Here is a 20,821-nt window from a genome sequence, read left to right as displayed (position 1 = left end):
CATACTGCAGCTCCCCACAGGATATTTTATTTAGGGCTGCTACGGCACACAGGAAAAAAATCTATCAAATTGGGTCGTCTTTCCATATTGCAGAACTACTGCACATTAACTGCCTCTTTGTTAATTCCAAAAAAAGGGAACACATCTCTTGTAACAGAATCTCCATGTAAATATCCTCATCATTTTCATAATTCAAAAATTGTCTTTTACAAAAACACTATTGTGTGACAGCCAACATGCCACAAACGAGCCAAATGAGTAGCTGTGAGTACAGAGGTGAAATATCATTGTTACTGTCAATTTTTATACACCAAAACTTTATGTTTCGACAATGTTGTGGTTAATGTGGTGTTAGGTTTAGGCACAGAATCGGGTTTAGGGGACTCAATCCCACCTGGAAACTCAACAACGTCTCTGTAAAAAACAACCTTTTGTTGATGCACTATTCCCGGTGGAAAAACAGTGGTGGGTCATTAAGAAAGACCTGCATTTGGTGGCTAAAAAAGCTGCTGGAAAAACAGCAACAGGTCACTATAATACAACCAGTTTGTTGTTTGTTGATCTCAAAAGTCGCTTCCAGCTTGGCAGGTGTCCCTGCTAAGTGACACACCATCTACCATTCCCTCCACCTCCTGATGGCAAATTCATCTGATTTGTCTGAAATGCGCAATTGTAACATATTTGTGGGTTTGCAGAGGTAAACAATGCAAACATTTCGAAAAAAAATATATAGCACACCTGAACAGAAAATGACCACATAAGTGCCGAATTTATACGCCTTACTGACACACAACGGTTAACCTTGTAAATGGCTGTTGCCTGTAGGCTCAGATTTCACTTGAATGCTTTGAAACCAATGCCTCTAATACTATATAATCATTTCACTCTTGATCCCCTAACAGTGAGACATGTGATGCAAATGTTAAACAAATACTCCTGTGTCTCACAAGCACCTACATGACAGTCACTATTGTTTCAGTTACTCACAGCTTTCCAACATTTTTCTCAGGAAATGAATGCTGTCCAAAACCACATTATGAGGAATATATTAGTCAGTGAATTAAATATTTGCATTGCCTGGAAACTTTGCCTTGGAAATACTGGACATAGGGCACAGTGTCCATACAAAGCTAATGCAAAAAAAAACAACAACTAGGCAACAGTGACCCTTTGTGCAGACCGCATAATAGGACAGTGACCTGTGTGCATGTGTGTGTGTGTGTGTGTGTGTGAGAGAGAGAGAGAGAGAGAGAGTAAGTGAGGGGTTTATTATAAGAATATTTTTCAAAATATGTTTTGCATCCCATGATGAGCACTGTCTCACATGAATACGCAAACAAAACACAATGTTCAACCAAACAACAAATCCATACTACAAATAAAATGTGTCACATTAGAAAAGTGGAATAATCACATCTTATTACATTCAGTGTTAAACTCAGGCACACTGACGTCTACGTAAAACCCAAACTCTTATGTAATACTTTGACAGACTGAGGAACAAAATAGTTATTAAACCTTTTCAAGTGAGCATGTGATGAAGCTATCATATCTATTACTTGGCTGTAAATCCTTTGTCGTCAACATTTAGTTAAAAAATCTACAATCCACAGACATCAGCAGGTAAGTTCTCACTAGCATGTTCAAAATCTAGTGCAGTGCCAAAGTTTCCAAAAATGCCAAATATTGCATGTCAGGCTGAATTTTGATTGACATTTAATAAAATACATACCATACGTTAAATGTGAATCTAAAATAATACAAATAAATAAAGACCAAAAAAAACCAGAAGCAATAAAAGAAATAAAACCACAAATAAAAGGAAATAAAATAAATAAGACATAAAAAAAAGGTCAAATAAATTAAGTTTTTAAAAAAAGGCGACATTAGACAAAAGCAAGTCTATAAAAATGGGCATTTAGAAGTGACTTAAAAGAACTGATTCTGCCATCCTTATCTCCTCAGGCAATTTGTTTCAAAAACAAGGGGCCCTGATAGTAAAGGCTTTAAGGGCATCTAAGAGTTATAATAAATTAAACAGCACAAGCTTCCTTTCAGTAACTGTTGAATATTAACCAAATTGTGCTTGTTTGCTCAGTTGTATACTAAACTGAACTGTATAACTGGACAGCAAGGGTCACTGTCCACTTACTTTATATCTGTTATCTTTTCTTCTTCATGTTTAACTACGTCCACAAACCTCCAGGAAGGGTCACAGTGTGGAAAAAGAAGAGTCTAAAGTCTAAAGTCCCTTAGGATTTAATACTTTACTCAGTGTAAAAACCACACGCAAATAGAAAACATCTATGTGTTTGCTGTCACACTCGGGAAATGTCAATAGAGTATGTTGCAAATCAAAAGGGAAATGACGTGTTTAAAGCTGAGAGTCACCCCTTGACCTCATAGGTATCCACCCTAAAAAAGTTTTAGGCCTAAAATTTGCTCATGACCTGCTCATCTGTTACGACTGAATCAAACGACAGACAGAACAGATGGATGCTGACACTGAATCCTCCTCCCTCCAACAGGGGTAACAGTTGCACTGCATGTGGAGGCTTATTCACATTGTTTATAGATAAGGCTCAGCAGCCCAAATTAAGCAGCCGGGATGCAACTGGACTGTGTAACTGCATGACTAAGAGGATTAGACAAGATTTACCTTCCCAGCAGTCGTCAGCAGCGCTGTTCACACAGACTTGGTGCATAGCAACAGGTCAGTGAGCCCTGTGCGCCACATTAGCATTCACCGGCATGGACTAGGACAGAGACCCATTGAGGAGAAATGGGAGCTACCGTTTCCTTATGACCCCACATGGGATTGTTTCCTCCCATCCTACAGTTGAGCTTCTGGCAAAGGTCAGTGTCCAGCTCTGTCTAAATTTTCCAATAGAAACTTCCATCCATGTTTATTTGATTGTTTGTCTATAGCTGATTCCACATTTCCCAGTAGTATATTTCCAAATTGTTTTTACATAAATGTTTTAAAAGTGATAGCGTGGCTGCATCCAACTACAGAAGGCCGTCTTTTTTTTTAGCAGCCTACACCTGATCCTTTGGACTCGTTACGTCACAGTTCAGTAAAACCATGTCATCACGACAATGTACCGCAGAGATCCAACATAATGTGAATTACAATGTAATTCAGAAGTAATTCTTTCTCCAGTCAGATTACCACAATGTGAGATGAACATGCTTCAACATGACGTCGTACATCCTGTGGACTGCGTTTACATGGACGTTCAAGGGGATACTGTGCACCTGCAGGTTCCTTTGGGTCAGTGTGTGTTCTATGACAGTGGTTCCCAACTGGTGGGTCGCAGTCCAAAAGTGGGTCGTGGGTCTATTCTGAATGGACCACAAGTGACTTGCAAGCATTTAAAATTTGTTTAAAAATAACCCCCCCCCCCCAAAACCCATATCAGTTTGAAGTACAGATTTTCCTGCACAGAGCTTTTATTTTGAAGTGTTGTTTCCTGCTGTAAAGTGAGAGAGTGATTTTTTTGAGAACGGCAACTATTTTATTGACTGTTTTTAGTATTATTTGGCCTATTAACATGTTTTGCTTTTGTAGCATTTTTGTCACTGGTCTTCAAGCATTAATATGCACTTTTGTGTTGCAGTGCTGTTAATTTCCTAAGTTTTAAGTAATTGACCACTTTATTTTTGCAATATGTCATTGTATTCTAAGCCCACAAACTGTTAACATTTTTTGAAATAAAATTTAATTTGTGGCAATTTCTCTTATTTGTGGACCTTGAACTTATGACTAAGGAGAAATCTGGACCCCGTGGCTGGACAAGTTGGGAACCACTGCTCCATGAAACAAACCATTCATATTGTAATTTGGACATCTCGTCAATAACACATTTGGATTTTTATGGTGACCATCAACCATGTTTATGTGCCTTTCAGATATGCCCGTACAATGCAATCAAATTCTTGCCAAGGGAACGGCGCGTTACAGAGGACAAAAGCCGACACCTAAAACAACTTGTGGGTGAGGATCTCATAAAATCACAGATAAAAACTGCCTAATAAAATTTTTATTCTAAACTGAAAAGACTTTATTTGGCTGGCTTAAATCAATTCAGAGATGCTGGTGTGTTCTGCCTCCAGGAGTCTTAAACATGCATCAGTCATTTGGGAAATTTTAAAGATGATCCCCTCAAAATGAATTGTTATGATGGGATGAAGTCTATGTTTTCCATAGATCAAGGTTAAATGTAAACCAACAACAAGCTGTGTTGTCTTATCTAGTTTATGAAGCCAAAGGTCTGTCTGCATCCTACTCTAAATCTACTTTACATCTCCTCAGCGTGTGTGAGAAGAGATATGATGTGATGACCTTATTCGACTTTATTTGTCAGGTTCTGAAATGAAAGGGGTGCCAGCCATCCCGGGCAGCCCAGACCGAACAACTGCCCTTCATAAACGACTAACCAAAACTGAGAAAGAAATACTGTCACTCAAGACGAGGGTTGCCTGTGAGAGAGCATCATGGGAGAGGAGGTTTGGAGAGCTGCAAAGAAAACAGGAAGAGCTACATTATCAGGTGTGTGTGTGTGTGTGTGTGTGTGTGTGTGTGTGTGTGCGTGAGTTTGTGTGTGTAGTCAAAATTGGTTCTATGGGTTTCAGCAGTGGTGGAAAAAATATTCAAATCATTTACCTAAAAAGTAAAAGCAGCATACCACAGTATAAAAATATTCAGTTTAATGTAAAATTCCTGCCTCCAAATTTTCAGTTGAAGGGTAACTTCAGTATTTTTCAACCTGGACTCTATTGTTTTTCTGTTAATGTTTTTCCAAGCTCGACCTTTTTGTTAAAGAGTAAGATCCTATTTGTTTCACCAGAAAATGTCCTGAAATCGCTAGACTTTGTGTGGTACTTTAAATAATTATTCATTTCAGCATGTATAAAGACAGCATATTTTCACATCTAACTGGGTGAATTAAGGTTTTTGCGATTGTTGAAACCGCAGAAGGACAAACCAAGACGTTTTTGTGAGTTTATGTTGTTTCTTGGAACTTTGAACGGAGAGTGTTTTACAATGATAAAAATGACTGTGTTTTATACAGAGTCACTTTCGAGGTTGTTTGGTTAAACCAAAAACAATCTCACTCTTTAATAGGTCTATCACTGTATGCTCCTTTCCATAATGTGGCCTTGCACTTAGGTTCAAACTGTTATTCTGTCAGTTGCAAAACCAAACAGCTTTTGTGGACCTACATTGTCGGTTCATAAATGTCCTGGTTGCTTACATTGCAGCCAGTTTCTTGGCTGTCAGTTACTGGACCAGTTTCAAAAATTGTTTTTCCATAAGTCACTTAAAAACAAAAAAAAGGGAAATTAGGGTCCAGAATAAAATGACCACACTTATCTTTTAAGTAAAAATAAGGTAGTATTAACAAAACGCACTTAATGTATCAAAGTAAAAAGACTCATAATGCTCAGCGGCTACTGTCAGTGTTATAGTATTGTATATTTGATCATCATTACTGATATATTAATATGTAAGCTGTACATAAATGTAGTTGATTTAGGTGGATGCTATTTCACATATTCTGGTAATTAAATATTAAAATGGATAATTTATAAACTGAGTTTTTTGTATGTAAAATCTTATATTTTGAAAGTAACTGGTAACTGTAGCTCTATAAAATATTTCCCTTTCAAACATAGCGAAGTACAGTTAAGTAGGATGGGAATGGAAATACTGAAGTACAATTTTAAGGTACTCGAACATAAGTGGAGTAAATGCACTTAGTAACTTTCCACCAGTGGACATCAGTAATGGTAACTTGTCTCCTTTTTTTTTAGCTGACCTCTCAGGCAGGAGTGCTGGTGAACGTGGGCGGCTGTGATGAGCAGGGAGAGTCAGGAGTGGACAACGGAGAGGCATTTGAGGAGTGTTCAAGTAAACGACAGAACTACACACCGACAGTGATGAAGTTTTCATACATGCTTCTGCATTCAATAATGACATCAACTGCTGTGCTCTAATGAACAGGCGGTCTCTCAAGAGCGATGTACCAACACAGAGCGTCTGAGGCGTCACCAAGGGGCGACACTTATACAAGCAGTCTGAGCTCAAGACCTTCCTCTTCCTCATCTTCAGCCACCAGGTACAGCCTTTAAAAACAGGTCGGCCTGAGTTACATAAGAAGTGAAATCATATCTGTGCTGCAAATGTGTAACTACAGTCATCTGACGGTTACCCTAGCTTAGCACAAAGACTGGAAACAGGAAGCAACTACCTCTAAAACTCACTCACCAACACCTTATATATCATTTGTTTCATCTGTCCAAAAACCAAAGAGCAAGAACCACAATTTGCCAGTCTTATGAGGGGGTTGGTTGTATGCAGGACTACTTCCTGACTGGGAGGGCCCAGCATCTTCCTGTAGTCTGGAAAGGCTGCCTGACAGCTGCTCCCAGGCAAGACGTAGTCCTGCATATGACTCCGGTAAAACAACATTTTTACTCTCAGTTTTTGTGCTCAGTAAACAAAGGACATATGCAAATTAGTGAGCTTTACAGCTGCTGCGTTTGGACAGAGCCAAGCTTGCTGTTTCTCGCTGGTGGCTGGCTGTTGCTAAAAAGCAAATACGTGTATCTCCCAAAAGTCAAATTAGGACTGCATGGAGATACAGATCTAGTAAACCCTACTAATGTTTATATTTTATTTCCCTTTACTACTAATTTTTAAATGGGCTCTACGCAGAATTCAGAACATATGAGTTATCTGCTAACAGAACTGACTCCACTAACAGTGTTAACCAATGGCAGCACTGTTACCAGCACAGCTAACAGTGACAGTGGATGGAATCTAAGCATCCACAACAACGGCGCACACACACACTACCACACACAGACATACACACATAAAAAAATAAAAATTAGGTTTGATACCAATTAATTAATAAAAGCTACATAAATGCAAGTCTAAAAGGACAGGTTTTAAGACTTTGTTTGACGCTGTCAGCTGAGTCGGAGAGTCTGACCTCCTCTGAAAGGCTATTCCAGATATCAGCAGTAACCGCCATATAAGCTCGTGCAAAGAGGCAGCAGTAAGGTAGCTAGTCGAATACATACATGCACTACTATGCATATGCAGCTGGGCCATCTTACCAGAACAAACCACGGAGAAGCTCAGATTACAACACACGAAGAGGTGACTTCATTCTCGACTCAGGGTGCCCCTACTCCATTATAATTATGCATATCCATTTATGGTCTGATGCTGCATACAGGACCTTTAATTTAAAAAAAACAACAAAAAACCCCCACATTTCACGTATGATGTAATATCCGTGATGTTAGATGTAATATCACTGATTTGTCCAAAGTCCTAGAGAGCTGATCATCTCTATGATGTTTTAAAACTGACTGAACCCTCCTGCTCCAGTGTGAGGTCATGGAGGACGTCCAAAGGGCCTCACCGGGTTTTTATACCTCACTCCCCCATGGACCTGGAGCTGGGTCACCGGGTTAAGATCGTGCTGCCGTCTGGACGGATCAGCACAGGGACGATTCGTTTCCTGGGCCACCTGCAGGGGGCGGCAGCTCCACCCCAAGGTGGTGGAGCTGCAGACACCTGATCATGGATTGCACGATGGCAGCCACAGGGGACACAACTACTTTGAATGGTAACCGATTATTTTCTTACCGTGTGAACACAAGCAACATGTTGCTCCTTAATGCGTCTCACGGTGTGTAATATTCTTGGAGGATCATCTGATTCCCAAAGCCAGGGTTACATAAAACACATTAACCCTTTGAAACTTGGACCAACATCACTTTTCTTGTGCTACTTTTAGATGCCTTTCACAAGTATTTAAACCTTTGAACCCTCAGCAAATTACTATGATTTATTTAAAAAACATGGGAAAAAAAGGCAATGAGCAACTTGGTAAAAATGTTCCGCAATTTTCTATTAATTTGGTGGGTTTTTGTGCATGTTTGAAATATCTATCTATCTCTCTATTGATGAAAAGTATTAAAAATTTGTTAAAAAACAAATAGTGCTTAGAAATTATATTATTATTTTAATATAATTTTTAAGCACTATTTGTTTTTTAACAAATTTTTAATACTTTTCATCAATAGAGAGATAGATAGATATTTCAAACATGCACAAAAACCCACCAAATTAATAGAAAATAATAATAAAATAGCAAATAAAAAAGATTTAAAAAATGATTAAAAAAATAGCTATAACCAAAATGGATGATAACTGGAATCATGAAACCATGTTCAAAAAGGAGTTGGAGGAGGTCTAAACTCATTAACTCACTTTTTTATTAATTTCTTGCTAATTTTGGGCCACGTCTTCTTTAGTTGCTCATTAGCTTTCTCACGTGTTTATGAAAGAAATCAAGTCAATTTGCTCAGGTTTCAAAGGGTTAAAGTATCTCTGCGAATTAAGACATCCCACTGTGGTCCTTAGCTATTTAACATCCAAACACTGCCTCCAGACACACTTGAGTAAATCCTGTGTACTTAGTGGCTGAGCTGAATATGCAAATCTCAGGCTGTGGTAAACTTGTCAGCCTCAAATTACAATATTAAAGAGGCAAGACATGAACTTGGAATGTGAGGTGTTAACTCACTTGCCTGCAGCAATGACAAATTAAACTCAGCCTGACTTAACCCGGTTGTAAAGAACAATAAGCAAATGAGCTACTGTAGGCTACACATGGGAAAACTAAAGGATGATCTTTAACACCACTCCTATGTGCATTTCTTTTGTTTGAAATATGTTTAGCCCATTATCTCAAGGAAGATTCTATTTTAAAGTAGCTTCAAACACACCCATCATTAGTATTTTGTTGTTTCTGTGTCTGTACTTTGCAGCAAGCCTGGCTATGGTGCCTTTGTGCCATTCCACAAACTACTCATGGCCTGGGAATGACAGAAAAACAAACCGCTGGTCCCATCTGGATGCATGGAAACAAGGCCAACAGAATTCAGTTGACATCTTATCGTGATGAGATCAAGCTTTGTATCAAAGTATATACATAAAAAGTGTAAAATCATCTGTTATTCACAATAAAAACACTCTTTCATCAAATACTTCCATTGTGTGAGTTTGGACAGACAGTTGCACAAAAGTAACTGCTGTTCTTTGCTTGAGTTGGAGCACGAGGCTGCTCACAAAACTAGCAACACGGCGTCTCAGTCACACTGAGAAATGCTCAATTTCAAGCACAAGGTAAGGTTTGGCCAAAATTTAAAAATGACAAGCATAGGTTCTGAAAAACCTGTTGAGCTTGTGACCAAAAAATGTTTTTTCTTGCCCTGAGCTTCATGCTCAAACATGCTTAAAATGGTAATGACATGTTATAGCAGAGGTGTAGAACTCAGGGGGGAAACAGGGGACATGTCCCACTCAATATTTTGAATATTTTTATGTGTCACCCAAAAGATGAAAATAGCAGAGGACATTTGTTTTGACAAAATTAAATACATTTATGCCATGAACTAATGCATAAAAGGCACCAAAATTAAGGAAATTAAGTGTCTGAAGTCATTATACTCTGGGCCTTGTGCTATAGATATAATGTTTACTGTGTTCACTGTCTTAGTTTAGCACATTGGTTCCAAACATGGGGGTCATCGAAGCTTCATGGGTGGTCATGAGGTCTTTTTGAATTTAAGGGGAGTTAAAAAAAAAAAAAAAAAGTAAATCTATATTCCAGCATTTTAAAAAGATCTGTAAAAAAAAATAAATGTAAAAGTTAGATTACTTTGCAAATATATTTACTGTTATAAATATATATATTTTACAAATATATACACATTTTTATGTGAAATTCTGTGTGCTGCTGTCTTGGCCAGGACTCCTTTAGAAAAGAGATTTTGAATCTCAATGGTATAATTCCTGGTTCAATAACGGTTAAATAATAATAATTAAAAAAAACTCTCTCTGGATAATGGCATGGTGAGGACGCCTTCACTCTCTGGTAAATGGCCTTTTCATACATTAGAGAAGTACACAGGTAAAACAAACAAAGAGCTAACAGAACAATGATCAAGCGTCAGGGAGAAGAAGAAAAAGAAGCCTGTTAAATATGTATGATTAAAAAAAAACACAAACAAACTAACAACATTTACCGGAAATAATCTGCTCAAAATTCATCTATTGGCATCTTGGTTACACAATCTTCCTGCAGTTACTGCATTCATTATTTGGGTTAATTGTACAGTTTAATAGTAGTTCTGTTACTGTTACGCATTGAGTCTAACATGAAATATAGCAGTATGCCACTTGGTCAGGGGATCGACAATGTGGTTTGAAAAAGGGTGGGAACCAGAGGTTTCATGCTAACATTTGCTAATTAGCACTGAACACAAAGTACAGCAGAGGCTGATGGAAATGCCATGGGTCTTTTTGCAGGTATTTGGTCAGAAACCAAAGTAGTCTGGGCGATGAAAATGATTACAACATGTTCACCAAACATTCACAGCATAGTGGTGCCACAGGAAAAATCAGCGGGACACCAAAGTCATCAGGATTCATCAAGCGGGCACCATGAATGTTTGTACACAATTTCATGGCAATCCATCAAATAGTTGTCAAGCTAAACTATCATTCAACAATAGTAAACTCTGTTAACACAAACACACACACATTAGAAACACAAAGTTACTGATGTGTTCATACTTGTGAAATGCACTGCAGAGTAAAACTTTTCATAGTTTGTAAAACCCTTGGGCTGTCCCAGATTTTTCAGAAAAATAGTTGTCGTCAGCTCTGTGGGTAGAAGATATACTTGCGTAATTTTACTTAATTACGCAAGTATATCTTCTACCCAGGGAGTGAAGGAATCTTAGGCAATATGGTATGATGTCAGCATGAGTGAGTGCCAATACTAAGTTCCTGATAATCTTTGGACATGTCTTTACAGATGCATGAGCTCCAGAAAGAGCAGCACTATAAGTACTACACACATCATATCTCACACATCTTTAAATCTTTATTGGCATGCTTTTTTCTAGACATGCTTACTATACATTTATCTTACAGTATACATTAACAAAGTGATTTTTCTAAGAGAAAATAAATCTAAACGTTCATGAGAACTAAATTCCAAATTTTACAATTTCATTTTTCAATGACAGTGACCCAAATACATGTGAGGTATTATAGCAACACTTGATCTGACAATGTTTCATGAAACTGATGTCGATTTACAGGAAATGGTTATTACACACCAGCAAATTCCTTTTGATAGTGTCTTCTCAGTTTCCTTGTTAGGATAGTATTTACTGTAAATACCACTTGGTAGTGTGGATCCTCAGCTGGATGGAGTGTAACCTACACGCTGGGTGGCTTCTGTATATCTAAATATGCTGTAGCTACACCTCACAGGATAATATTGAACAATCTTTTTTTGAGAACTGCAGTAAAAGAAGAAAAAAAACTAATACTTTACACAGCAATTCCTCAACACTTGACAAAAATGTTCTTGGATAAAGATTACAATATATCACATTTGACACAATATGCATCAACAGACAAAACTCTAGAAACTCAGTTTTGGTCTAGAGGCACTTTTCATCCAAAACACTGGATGACAGGGTCACATTTGACTACAGCGTCATACAAATGCATAAAACAGATTGTCTCAACTATTCATAAATAGGAAGGCAATGTAATGGCACATTACATAGAATTAAACATCTCTTCAATAAGCTTTCAAATCACTCAACTCTAGGCACTAAAACAGCTTCTCAAGAGATTCCCTACTTGCTCTGTCAGCACAAGTATCATGTAGGTCTGACTGGAGAAGAAGCAAAGGAAGGAAGTTGTCACAGTAATAATCAGAATATCCCTCTCTGAGCCTTCAGGTTAAGGATCTCTGCAGCCAGTTTCTCCGCATTCATCACATGTGGAAACATTTCCATGACTGTATCGACCTGCTGTGGGTTGAAGATGGCTTGCAGATTCTTGCGGATTTCCACCCTTTTTGGGTTAAACACAGCAGAGGAGGACTGCTGTTGGCCCCAGGCGTGGTACTGCTGGCCTTTGTAAGAGCAGTGTGAGTTGTGGGAGTGTGGGGAAGGGACTGAAGAGGGGAGACTACTTGACCTGGCTTGGAGAAGCCCCTGAAAGGGATCTGACCAGTAGTTCTGCTGATGATGTGGGGCTGTGCTGTAATGAAGCTGGCTAGGAAGGCTGTTTTGTTGTGGCACACCAGGCGGGAACATGTGAGGAGGGTAGGTGTCATATTTAGGGTGACACTCAGGGTCAGGGTGTCTGTGGTGTTGCTGGTGAGCAGCTGAGGGCGCTACATGGGAACAGCGACTGCAAGACTGGCACGTGTTATTTTTCTCTGCCTGCACTGGGGCATGTATGGGTCCAGCGAGGGCGCTCTGCTGCTGGGGCATGAGCCTGTGGGAGTTGCTGAGGCAAGGTGAATAGTCAGAGTACTGACTCTCATACGAGCCAAGGCCAGAATCAAGGTGCTCGTGAGAGATGTTGGTATAGTAATGATTTGGGACAGAGTGCAGCCCAGGCCACTCTTTCTGACACTGGCTTCCCGTTACAGAACAGGGCATATGATTTGTTATTTTTCTGGGATCGTCCCAGTACAGCATTGTATTTTCACGAACCTTGCCAGGATGTGAAGAACTTTGCTGGTCTCTTATGTGCTCTGCACATAATCTGTCTTGAGGGTGGGAAAAGGCATTGTGAGCAGGCCCAGGATCAGACTGGAACTGTCTGGGTGATAATCTGGCATTTCTTTCCTCTTTTACTGAAGAAATCTGGGCTTTCTCTCTCAATTCATCAGCCAAGGACAGGTAGGACTGGTTTGACCGCTCTGGATGGTAGAACTTACATTTGATGCCGTAAGTGCACTTTTTGTCTGAAGGAAACAAAAATGAACACAAGCAAAAGTTCATCTTATTTGGGAAACAACTTACTTCCTTGACTAAAACTTTTAAAGGAGTCAAACAATAAAAAATACTGTATATTGTAGCAGAGGGCTTCCTGAGCTCCTGAGCTAATCTTATCTTACCATACGGACAGAGCTGCTTCTTTTGCTCTGTCGCCAGAGGCTTTTTCCGAAGGAAGTTGTCAAGGCTGGGGCCATGGCGACCGAGAGGGTCATCTGGGGGCATGAACCTAGACCCAGATAAACACGGCTTCAAATGAGTGATTTCTTCATTTACTTGTGACAACTCAGCTGGGTGCTGCATAATCATGTTCCCCTGGTTTAACCCTCAAGATGCAATATGCCCTCTGGAACCACATTTAACAGCATCGGTGGAAAGAAAAAGCTCAGGTAGGAAAACAGCCTAATTGCTTACTTGTCATTCACAAAGGAGAACATGAGGAGCCTCTCCTCGATGCATTTCTTCCACTCAGGTCTCTCTCCTTGGAGGTCACGGTAGGTGTCATTGGATACAATCACTCCATCTGACTCATACGCCAACTTGACGATAAAGCGGTCATCATAGCAAACCACTCGCTTACCCCCAACACGGCGCGATGGAGTGTAGACCAATATTTTCCGTTTTTCAAGCTCCATCAGGATGTGTTGATCTGAAAGTGCAAACAAGCTGGAGTCAAATGGTGGCAGAGAAATAGCAGAGAGGAGGTACTTGTATTACCCTTTCTTGTTAAAAGCTGTGTATTAATTGTAAACATAGATCTTGGAGGGACGCAGGAGACACGTTCTTCTAAATATGTCGAAAGTTAGACTTTTAAGTGAAAAATAAAGACATTTCTTTCATAAAGTGATGCCGAAAAGGCAAAAACTGATGCGGAGAAATTCCCAAGAATGCTAATTAAGTATTTGTCGCCGAAAATTTTCTGGTAAAGGACTCCTAACCCCAACATTGTTTTGAAACCTATGCCCTTGAGCGAACAGATCTATTGTGTAACATGTCACACATTTGTCAATTCACAACCGCACCTTCAGGATTCAAAAACCACAATGTTTAAAAAAAACATGCACTAAGTATTTTACAAAAGCCCCAGCAATCAATCATAGGAAACAAAAGATGGCAGACAAGGTATTACATAACCCGCACAAACATAACTATCTAATATGCAAATATATAATCATATTTGCAATATGACTGGACAACAACAAAATACACACACTGCAGTTGCTTGTTACATAAGTAAGAAGTCAAATGAACCATGAAACCTGAATGCATGACAAAGAGGTCGGGTGACATGGAAGCTTGAAGTGTGTATGCCTGAGCTACTGACTAACAGACAACACACACAAACACTTAAAAGCACCTCTTTAACTAAGTGCCTCTCAGGGTGACTGTCTTCACTTAACCTCTTAATGTAGATGACAGTCAGCAGTTAACTACAAGTGGGTCAGGTGAGGAAGAAAAAACACAGCTGTACTTCCTGATGGGACTTTCCCAGGAATGACAGTGGGGTGACTTTTATTTCCTTGTTCCCATATTGAGAATAGAGCTTTTGAATTGCTCCACCCAGGCTGCACATAGTTACTAAATCATGACAGCCACATGGTGATGATGCATCAGTTTTGAAAATAATAGTCCACCATTCATTATATAGTTGTTGGAGATGTCAGAGGTTAGCTCAGAATGAATAGTTTGAAAACATGCTGCATTAAGACTGAATGAATTACAGACATCTACACTGTAGATGATAAGTTGATTTTAATTTAAATAATCTAGGAAACTGATTGCCCTGAAAAATCTAAGTAAATATAACTATTAGTCGTAATTTATGTTTACTTTGTTTACCTAAAATGTAGTTCTATTTACTTTATTTTGTGAAGTTGCAATGTCAAAAATAACAGGTTTAATTAAATCAATCTTTGTAAGCATCTCAACGTCAGTAAACCAAGTTTACTGTACTACATATCTGTATTCTGCCAGCTGCAAACTAGTCAACCTTATTTGTATTCTTTTTGATGATCAAGTTAAGTCAGACTATCTTGGCTTACAAAAGTTGCTAAAACTTAGAGTGAACAAGGTAATTCCGTTAGTTATTTTTAAGTTGCCGCAACTTCACAAAATCAAGTAAATACAGCCAATTTTCAGTAAACTCAACAATTAGATTTAAAGTAAAAATAAATTAAGATAGTTATATTTACTTAAGCTCTTCAAGGAAATGGGTTTCCAAGACTATTTTAAGTAAGATAAATTTGCCAGCTTTAGCAGTGTACTCAAACATAAGATGTGATAATAATGTGATAATAATCTGGATTGTTCAGATACACCCAAAAATGTTAGTGACTCCGCTGTTTGAAATGCGGAGCTCTTTGTTGCGTGTACAGCCAGAGATTATCACACCGTACCCACACGGAAATTATTACAGCAAATCATTCCTCGTGTGCCCACGCTTACTGCTGTCTTGGCTTAACAAAGAAACATAACTTGATTGCCAATTGGGTAAACTACTGTTTCACAATCCTAAATGTATTACCACATGGATTTGGCATGAGTTCAGTAGTTCTGCCTTAGAAAATACTGAAACTGTATCTCATGGCAGCTGCGGGACTGATTCACAGATACGGGAATACTTCCTCCATGTTTCAGAGAAAATTTATGTAGTAGCCATTCTCACATTTCCTGGTAAGAGAAAAGTTCTACAAAAGCAAAAATATCTTCAGGGATAAAGCATAAGAACCTCCGATTTCTTTAACTACAATTAGTTAAAAATGATGGAAAATGTGCTTATTCGATTGTTACAAACACACCTTAAGTTCACTAATCAATGTGTTATATCTTGATGGTTGAACCTGGAAAAAAGCACCAAATGAAAGTTCATTTACTGTACAGGGTTTATTTGTTGGACTAATTCACGGGCAGGATCAGTGCAACCAGCAGAAACTCCAAGAAGTTAGTGCTCCCAGCCAAGAAACAGAGAAAACAGAAACCCTTTTTTTAAAATGGTGAATTGATATTTTTACACTTTAGTTTTTGTACAAATTAGTTGTTTCGTGCTATTTCCTGTCTTTGTGTCAAGCTAAGATAACCTGTGGTTAGTGGTTTTCACTATGAAGTGTTTCTGTCATCACTGAAATTCCCCTTAGACTTGAATAGAGTTCTTAAATGGCTGAGGATCAAAATAGTTTGTCAGCAATAAATGCATTTGTTGTGAGCAGAACAAACTATAAATGTCATGTAAGATGTTAGTGCAGGCATCCAGTACAGCTCGTCAATGCTGGTATGTCAGGCTTTTTTAAGGCATTGTTGACTTGAAAGATGCAGAGCCAACCCCTCTTTCTAAAACTGACTGTCACTTAGGATTGTTAAGTACGTGTATGAACAAATCTCTTTCAACAGATTTGACTTACGAGAACTGACTCCACTGAATCACCATTGTTGGTGAATGAGTAAGTCCTTGTAAAGGGTATTTGTGTACAGAACTGAACGTGACAGTTTGGAATCATGCGCTTCAATGTTTGAAGCTTTTCCATACATTTGCTTAGCCCGCGCGTCACCTTAGTGCAGCAAGGATTTGAATTTCCTTACAACCACCCGCTTTAAGGTGTGTCTTTAACTGAGGATGTGCTTGTGCTGGTGTTACTGGGGTCAACAACTTTCGTGCTGTTGTCAGAGTTTGGCTTGCATTGTCTCAGAAGTGTAGGTATAGTGCTGACAGAGCACACATGAATAACGCTCCACCACTTTTTTTTCTCCAAGGTAGAGAATGTTTTTGCACTTTTCAAAATCTTATTGAAATTTTTAAGGGCTTAAAGATCCATCCATCAGTAAAGCATATAAGGAAGAGCCAAAAAGACCTCAAATGAAATGAAATCAATAGACTCATGATGTCAACTCATACACTGCGTAACATGCAAGAAAACATTCCACCTGTGAGCGACACAGTGTATAAAGTTATTTACATGCAAAAATAAAGAAATACGTGTAACTCTTAACATGTCTCTTTATTACAGTAATGAATAATGATGATGAAGCCCATCTGATGTCACAGCAACCCGCTTGAGGGCAGTCGGACACACTTTGGCTGGATTTTGGAGATGGTCCATATTGGGCCAAACTCAGCGCAACTGTGTGCGTTTAAACTGGTGATGGAAATCCAAATAGATGCAGAAAGTTTTTTCTCCAAGCAGTTCCAATAGAAAAGCCCTTTAAGAAATCAGTGACTACAAATCTTTGAACTGAAAAAAAAAGTAAGCCAAATAAGCAATTGTGATTTCTTCCTGAATGCTAATAGTGTGAAGTCCACTGCTGTAACTACTAACTTATAAGTAAGCTAGTTAGGCTGGCTTACCTGCTGATCACTCAACCTTATGAATGCAAGGGTCAAGAATGTATGAACCGCAAAAAAAATCCTTTTTTTCCTAAAAAAGACAATATTCCTACTAAGCAATTTACATGAGTAATGAAAATGAATATTCCACTAATATTCCCGTTCACATGCAGCTGTAGATACTCCAATTAACATGCCTGAACAGGTTGTTTATCATATCAAAATGTGAATTTTGATTCTTTGCATCAAAACAGGAGGTTTTTAAAGGTCTTCACCGATGGCTGATTTCTTGGACCATGCACACACAGCCTCCATCTCTCATATCTTCAACCGCCTTCTTGAAAAGGTTGGCATTGTGAAACTGGTGCATACTGAAAAACCTGTTGATATCCAGGTCTTTAATACTGTTTAGAAGTAGATGTGTTTGTCCCACTAATCAGAAAGGTGCCATTTTCTTCTGGACATGCATCTCCAGTGAACAACACATTCATGACAAGATCTCATCGTAAACAGTCTAGAGACTGTCTGCCACAAAGTCCAGTAAAAACCAAACTGAAATGCATATTCCTGCATAGAAGTCAAAAGAGTCCTTGTAAAACCTGACGAATACGGCACATCTCATGTCTTAATCAGAAAATTTTATCATTCAGAAAATGGCCTAATTCGGAAAATCCTAACAAAATATGCTGTTTACGTGACCGGCATCAAATTCAGAAGATTGTAATATTTGGAATAATGGGGGAATATTAGTGTGCATGTAAACATTGTCAGTGAAAGTGTTTCTGCTCTGACTGGGAAGTGTTTGTGTGGCTAAACTAACACTTCTCTGCTCGATGAAAACCATCTGTCTGCTTGCTTGTACATTGCTTGTATCCTCACCTGTTAAGGGGGCATCAGGTCTGGGCTGCTCTTTGCGCCAGCTGGGAACAAACACAGTAATGGTGTTATGACCTCTATCCAAGAAGAAGTTCACTGCGAGCTGGATGCCTCGACATGAGAACACTTCCTTGTTGCCATGACTGAAAAAAAGAAGTAGGGGAGAGAAGTGAGTACAAGTAATTTGTCTATAGATAAAATGAAAGGGAAAAGCAAAAATTCAGTTGATCTGTGTAAACACCACATGCTTTTGAGTGTTCTCTCAGAGGGAAGTGTCCCTCGGGCTATTACTCTGCTGCAAACTTCCTGTATTACATCTCATATTTACTGAGAGGTGGAGATTTTGAGGTGTGTGCCGAGTATTTGCATATTGTAGCAGTGGCTTTTACAAAAACATGCACAGGCAGGGTGGTGAACACCCACCTTTTTAAAGTAACACGACAATGCGTGTTTCTAGGGCAGAGTTGAATGACAAAATGAGAATGAGAGATGGCAGATTGTAAATTATGATTTGAATTTATGATACCATTAAGAGAGACAAAAAGCTTATTAATATTACCTCATGGCAACATTACTGCCATCAATAACAATAGGCCTCAGTTCTGCATCTGCGTTCTTCCGCTCTCCTAGTTGCGGTGTGACTCTAAAGGGTCCGACAGCCCAGCTGGCGGGCAGCAGGGGGTCCTTTTGGCCTGTGCTCCTCTCATCACTGTCAGAACTGGACGAGCAGGGTGCAGCACTGGTCCTGCTCCGAACCAGCTCTCCCAGCACCGCGTTAGTGTCCATGCTCAGGCCCAGCTTCCTCAGAGCAGCCTTCACTTCATCTGAGGAGTAACCCAGTTTCCTGAAAAAGTCCACTTTGAGCTGGAGCTCCTCGCTGTCTGGTTCGGGCAGGTCCAATGCTGAACTCTGGCTGGGAAGTGCCTGATCCATTCTGAAGCATCTAGGCCTTTTTTCAGCAGCATAGAAGACGTGTGACGCAGTCTCAGGGCGATGCTCATCGACAGACTGGAGGAAATGACACTGAATTAGAAACATGACAAATTTTAACATCCTCACATCCAGTTTTCTCTTTTTGTTTCCCTTGAAGTAGCATTAAGACCAGAATAATCCACACTGTCTGAAAGACTACAGAGTATATTCAAAACTGACTGACTGTAACATGTTTACCGTGAGCTCACGATAGATAGATAGATAGATAGATAGATTTGTTGCTTGGGGTTTTGGACTGAACAAATGACGTTTGATGATGTCACCATTTTACAAGCATTTCCCCAAAAAGCCTGACAAATTTGGTGTCTTTGGAAACTGTTGCACAACAAAGGTTTTTCAATAACTATCTCATCAACTGCTTGTTAAAGAATTTCATACAGTACAGCTGGATTCTTTAAAGCTGTAAATCATTTTGTTTAAAAGCAAAAACACAAAAAATGCTACTTTCAGTTGCTCAGGTGTGAGATTTTGTTACTTTTTGATCCTAAATGATAGTAGATTTAATATTTTGGGGTGGATTGGACTTTGGGGTGAACACAACACATTTGATGATTTTACTCAGGCTCTATGATATTGTAATCTGTTTTTAGACCGAGAGATTAATTAAACCATCAATAAATAAATGATTGACCTATAATAAAAATGGATAGATTACATTTTAACCTACTTCATTTTAAGTACTTTTACGAATAACATTCACCAATAATTTCCACTGACCCCTGAGAGAACAAGTGCTGCTTCCACTACAAGTAATGGGGATCCTAATAGCCTAAATGTGACTTCATAATATCTATTCTTTCAAAAACCCTTAAAAGAGTCGTCAGTTTCCATTTTTCCAAGTTATTATGTATATTAAAATATCATTTGCTAGCCCAAAACTGATCAACCTAGACATTCAAAAAGTTGAATTCTATGTAAATGTCTGTGAATGTGGATGTCGACATTGTTACATTTTATAATGAGCAGTTTAAATTAAATAACAAAGACTACTACACAGTATCCAATATAAAAGGCCTGTTCTCCGTACATAGCCTATTGTAAAGTCCACTGAGCCTCAGCCTCTGTTAAATAAAGACAGCTGGACATCAACAGGAAGAAACGCCGCGCCATTTTACTCTATGTTAGTTTTAAGTTAACTGTACAAACATATAAACGACTTATAAACGTCTCTCTGCGGTAGAAGACATCTACCTGGGTCAGGTGACAGCTTTCCGGAGGGACATTTCCACTATTAACCGGTCGGCAGGTTTGCTGGTAACAACTCAAATTTCGCAAACAAATGTCACGAAAAGACAACTTACCTCCACTGCTCGTCTGTCTCGGCTCGCGTCCCATTTGTCAGCAGAATTCACTCACAACTCCCGTTAATGTTTCCAAGTACAGTAACTTTGACACGGACTTCAAAGCACCTCCCACTTGGCAAATGATTTCTTTCCTTTTCCTCCTCCAGACGGACGGAGGCATGCCGAGCCTTGCAACATTTGCATAAATCAGAGATAAGATAAGGTGTACGTTTCCCTGTGGCTGTCAGTCAGTCGGTCACGCAGTAAACACCAGCTATTTTCTGTCTTTCTTTGTGTGCGACTGAGTGTGCACTTTACATTTGCTTTGTTGTTGCTGTTGTTCCTTTAGGCGACACAGTGGAAGTAAAAGCACGATATGAAATGAAATCCACTCTTTATTATTGTAGTATTTGGCTGGGCTATAATAATACCTTAATATAGTAATACCTTA

General features: G+C 39.0%; 2 protein-coding genes across 2 annotated transcripts; one reads left to right on the top strand and one right to left on the bottom strand.

Annotated features, from left to right (window-relative positions):
- The first annotated feature begins 2,786 nt into the window (after positions 1-2,786).
- Positions 2,787-7,598, top strand: LOC121945415. Its single transcript, XM_042489574.1, has 7 exons — positions 2,787-2,856; positions 3,164-3,274; positions 3,913-3,997; positions 4,368-4,552; positions 5,818-5,914; positions 6,008-6,122; positions 7,406-7,598. The coding sequence occupies exons 2-7, from the start codon at positions 3,200-3,202 to the stop codon at positions 7,596-7,598; spliced, it is 750 nt and encodes a 249-aa protein (XP_042345508.1). The 5' UTR covers positions 2,787-2,856; positions 3,164-3,199.
- Positions 7,599-10,963: 3,365 nt separating this feature from the next.
- On the bottom strand, positions 10,964-20,472 carry LOC121946126 (ribonuclease ZC3H12A). The gene is made up of 6 exons (XM_042490567.1): positions 20,389-20,472; positions 18,654-19,102; positions 18,098-18,237; positions 13,315-13,549; positions 13,023-13,129; positions 10,964-12,869 (listed from the first exon to the last, which is right to left on the bottom strand). The coding sequence occupies exons 2-6, from the start codon at positions 19,025-19,027 to the stop codon at positions 11,824-11,826; spliced, it is 1,902 nt and encodes a 633-aa protein (XP_042346501.1). The 5' UTR covers positions 19,028-19,102; positions 20,389-20,472; the 3' UTR covers positions 10,964-11,823.
- Between the last annotated feature and the right edge of the window lie 349 nt (positions 20,473-20,821).

The sequence above is a fragment of the Plectropomus leopardus genome, chromosome 7 (genome assembly GCF_008729295.1).
Source record: "Plectropomus leopardus isolate mb chromosome 7, YSFRI_Pleo_2.0, whole genome shotgun sequence".
Classification (NCBI taxonomy): Eukaryota; Metazoa; Chordata; class Actinopteri; order Perciformes; family Serranidae; genus Plectropomus; species Plectropomus leopardus.
The sequence above is the reverse complement of the archived record's forward strand: the minus strand, read 5'-3'. Positions and strand labels throughout refer to the sequence as shown.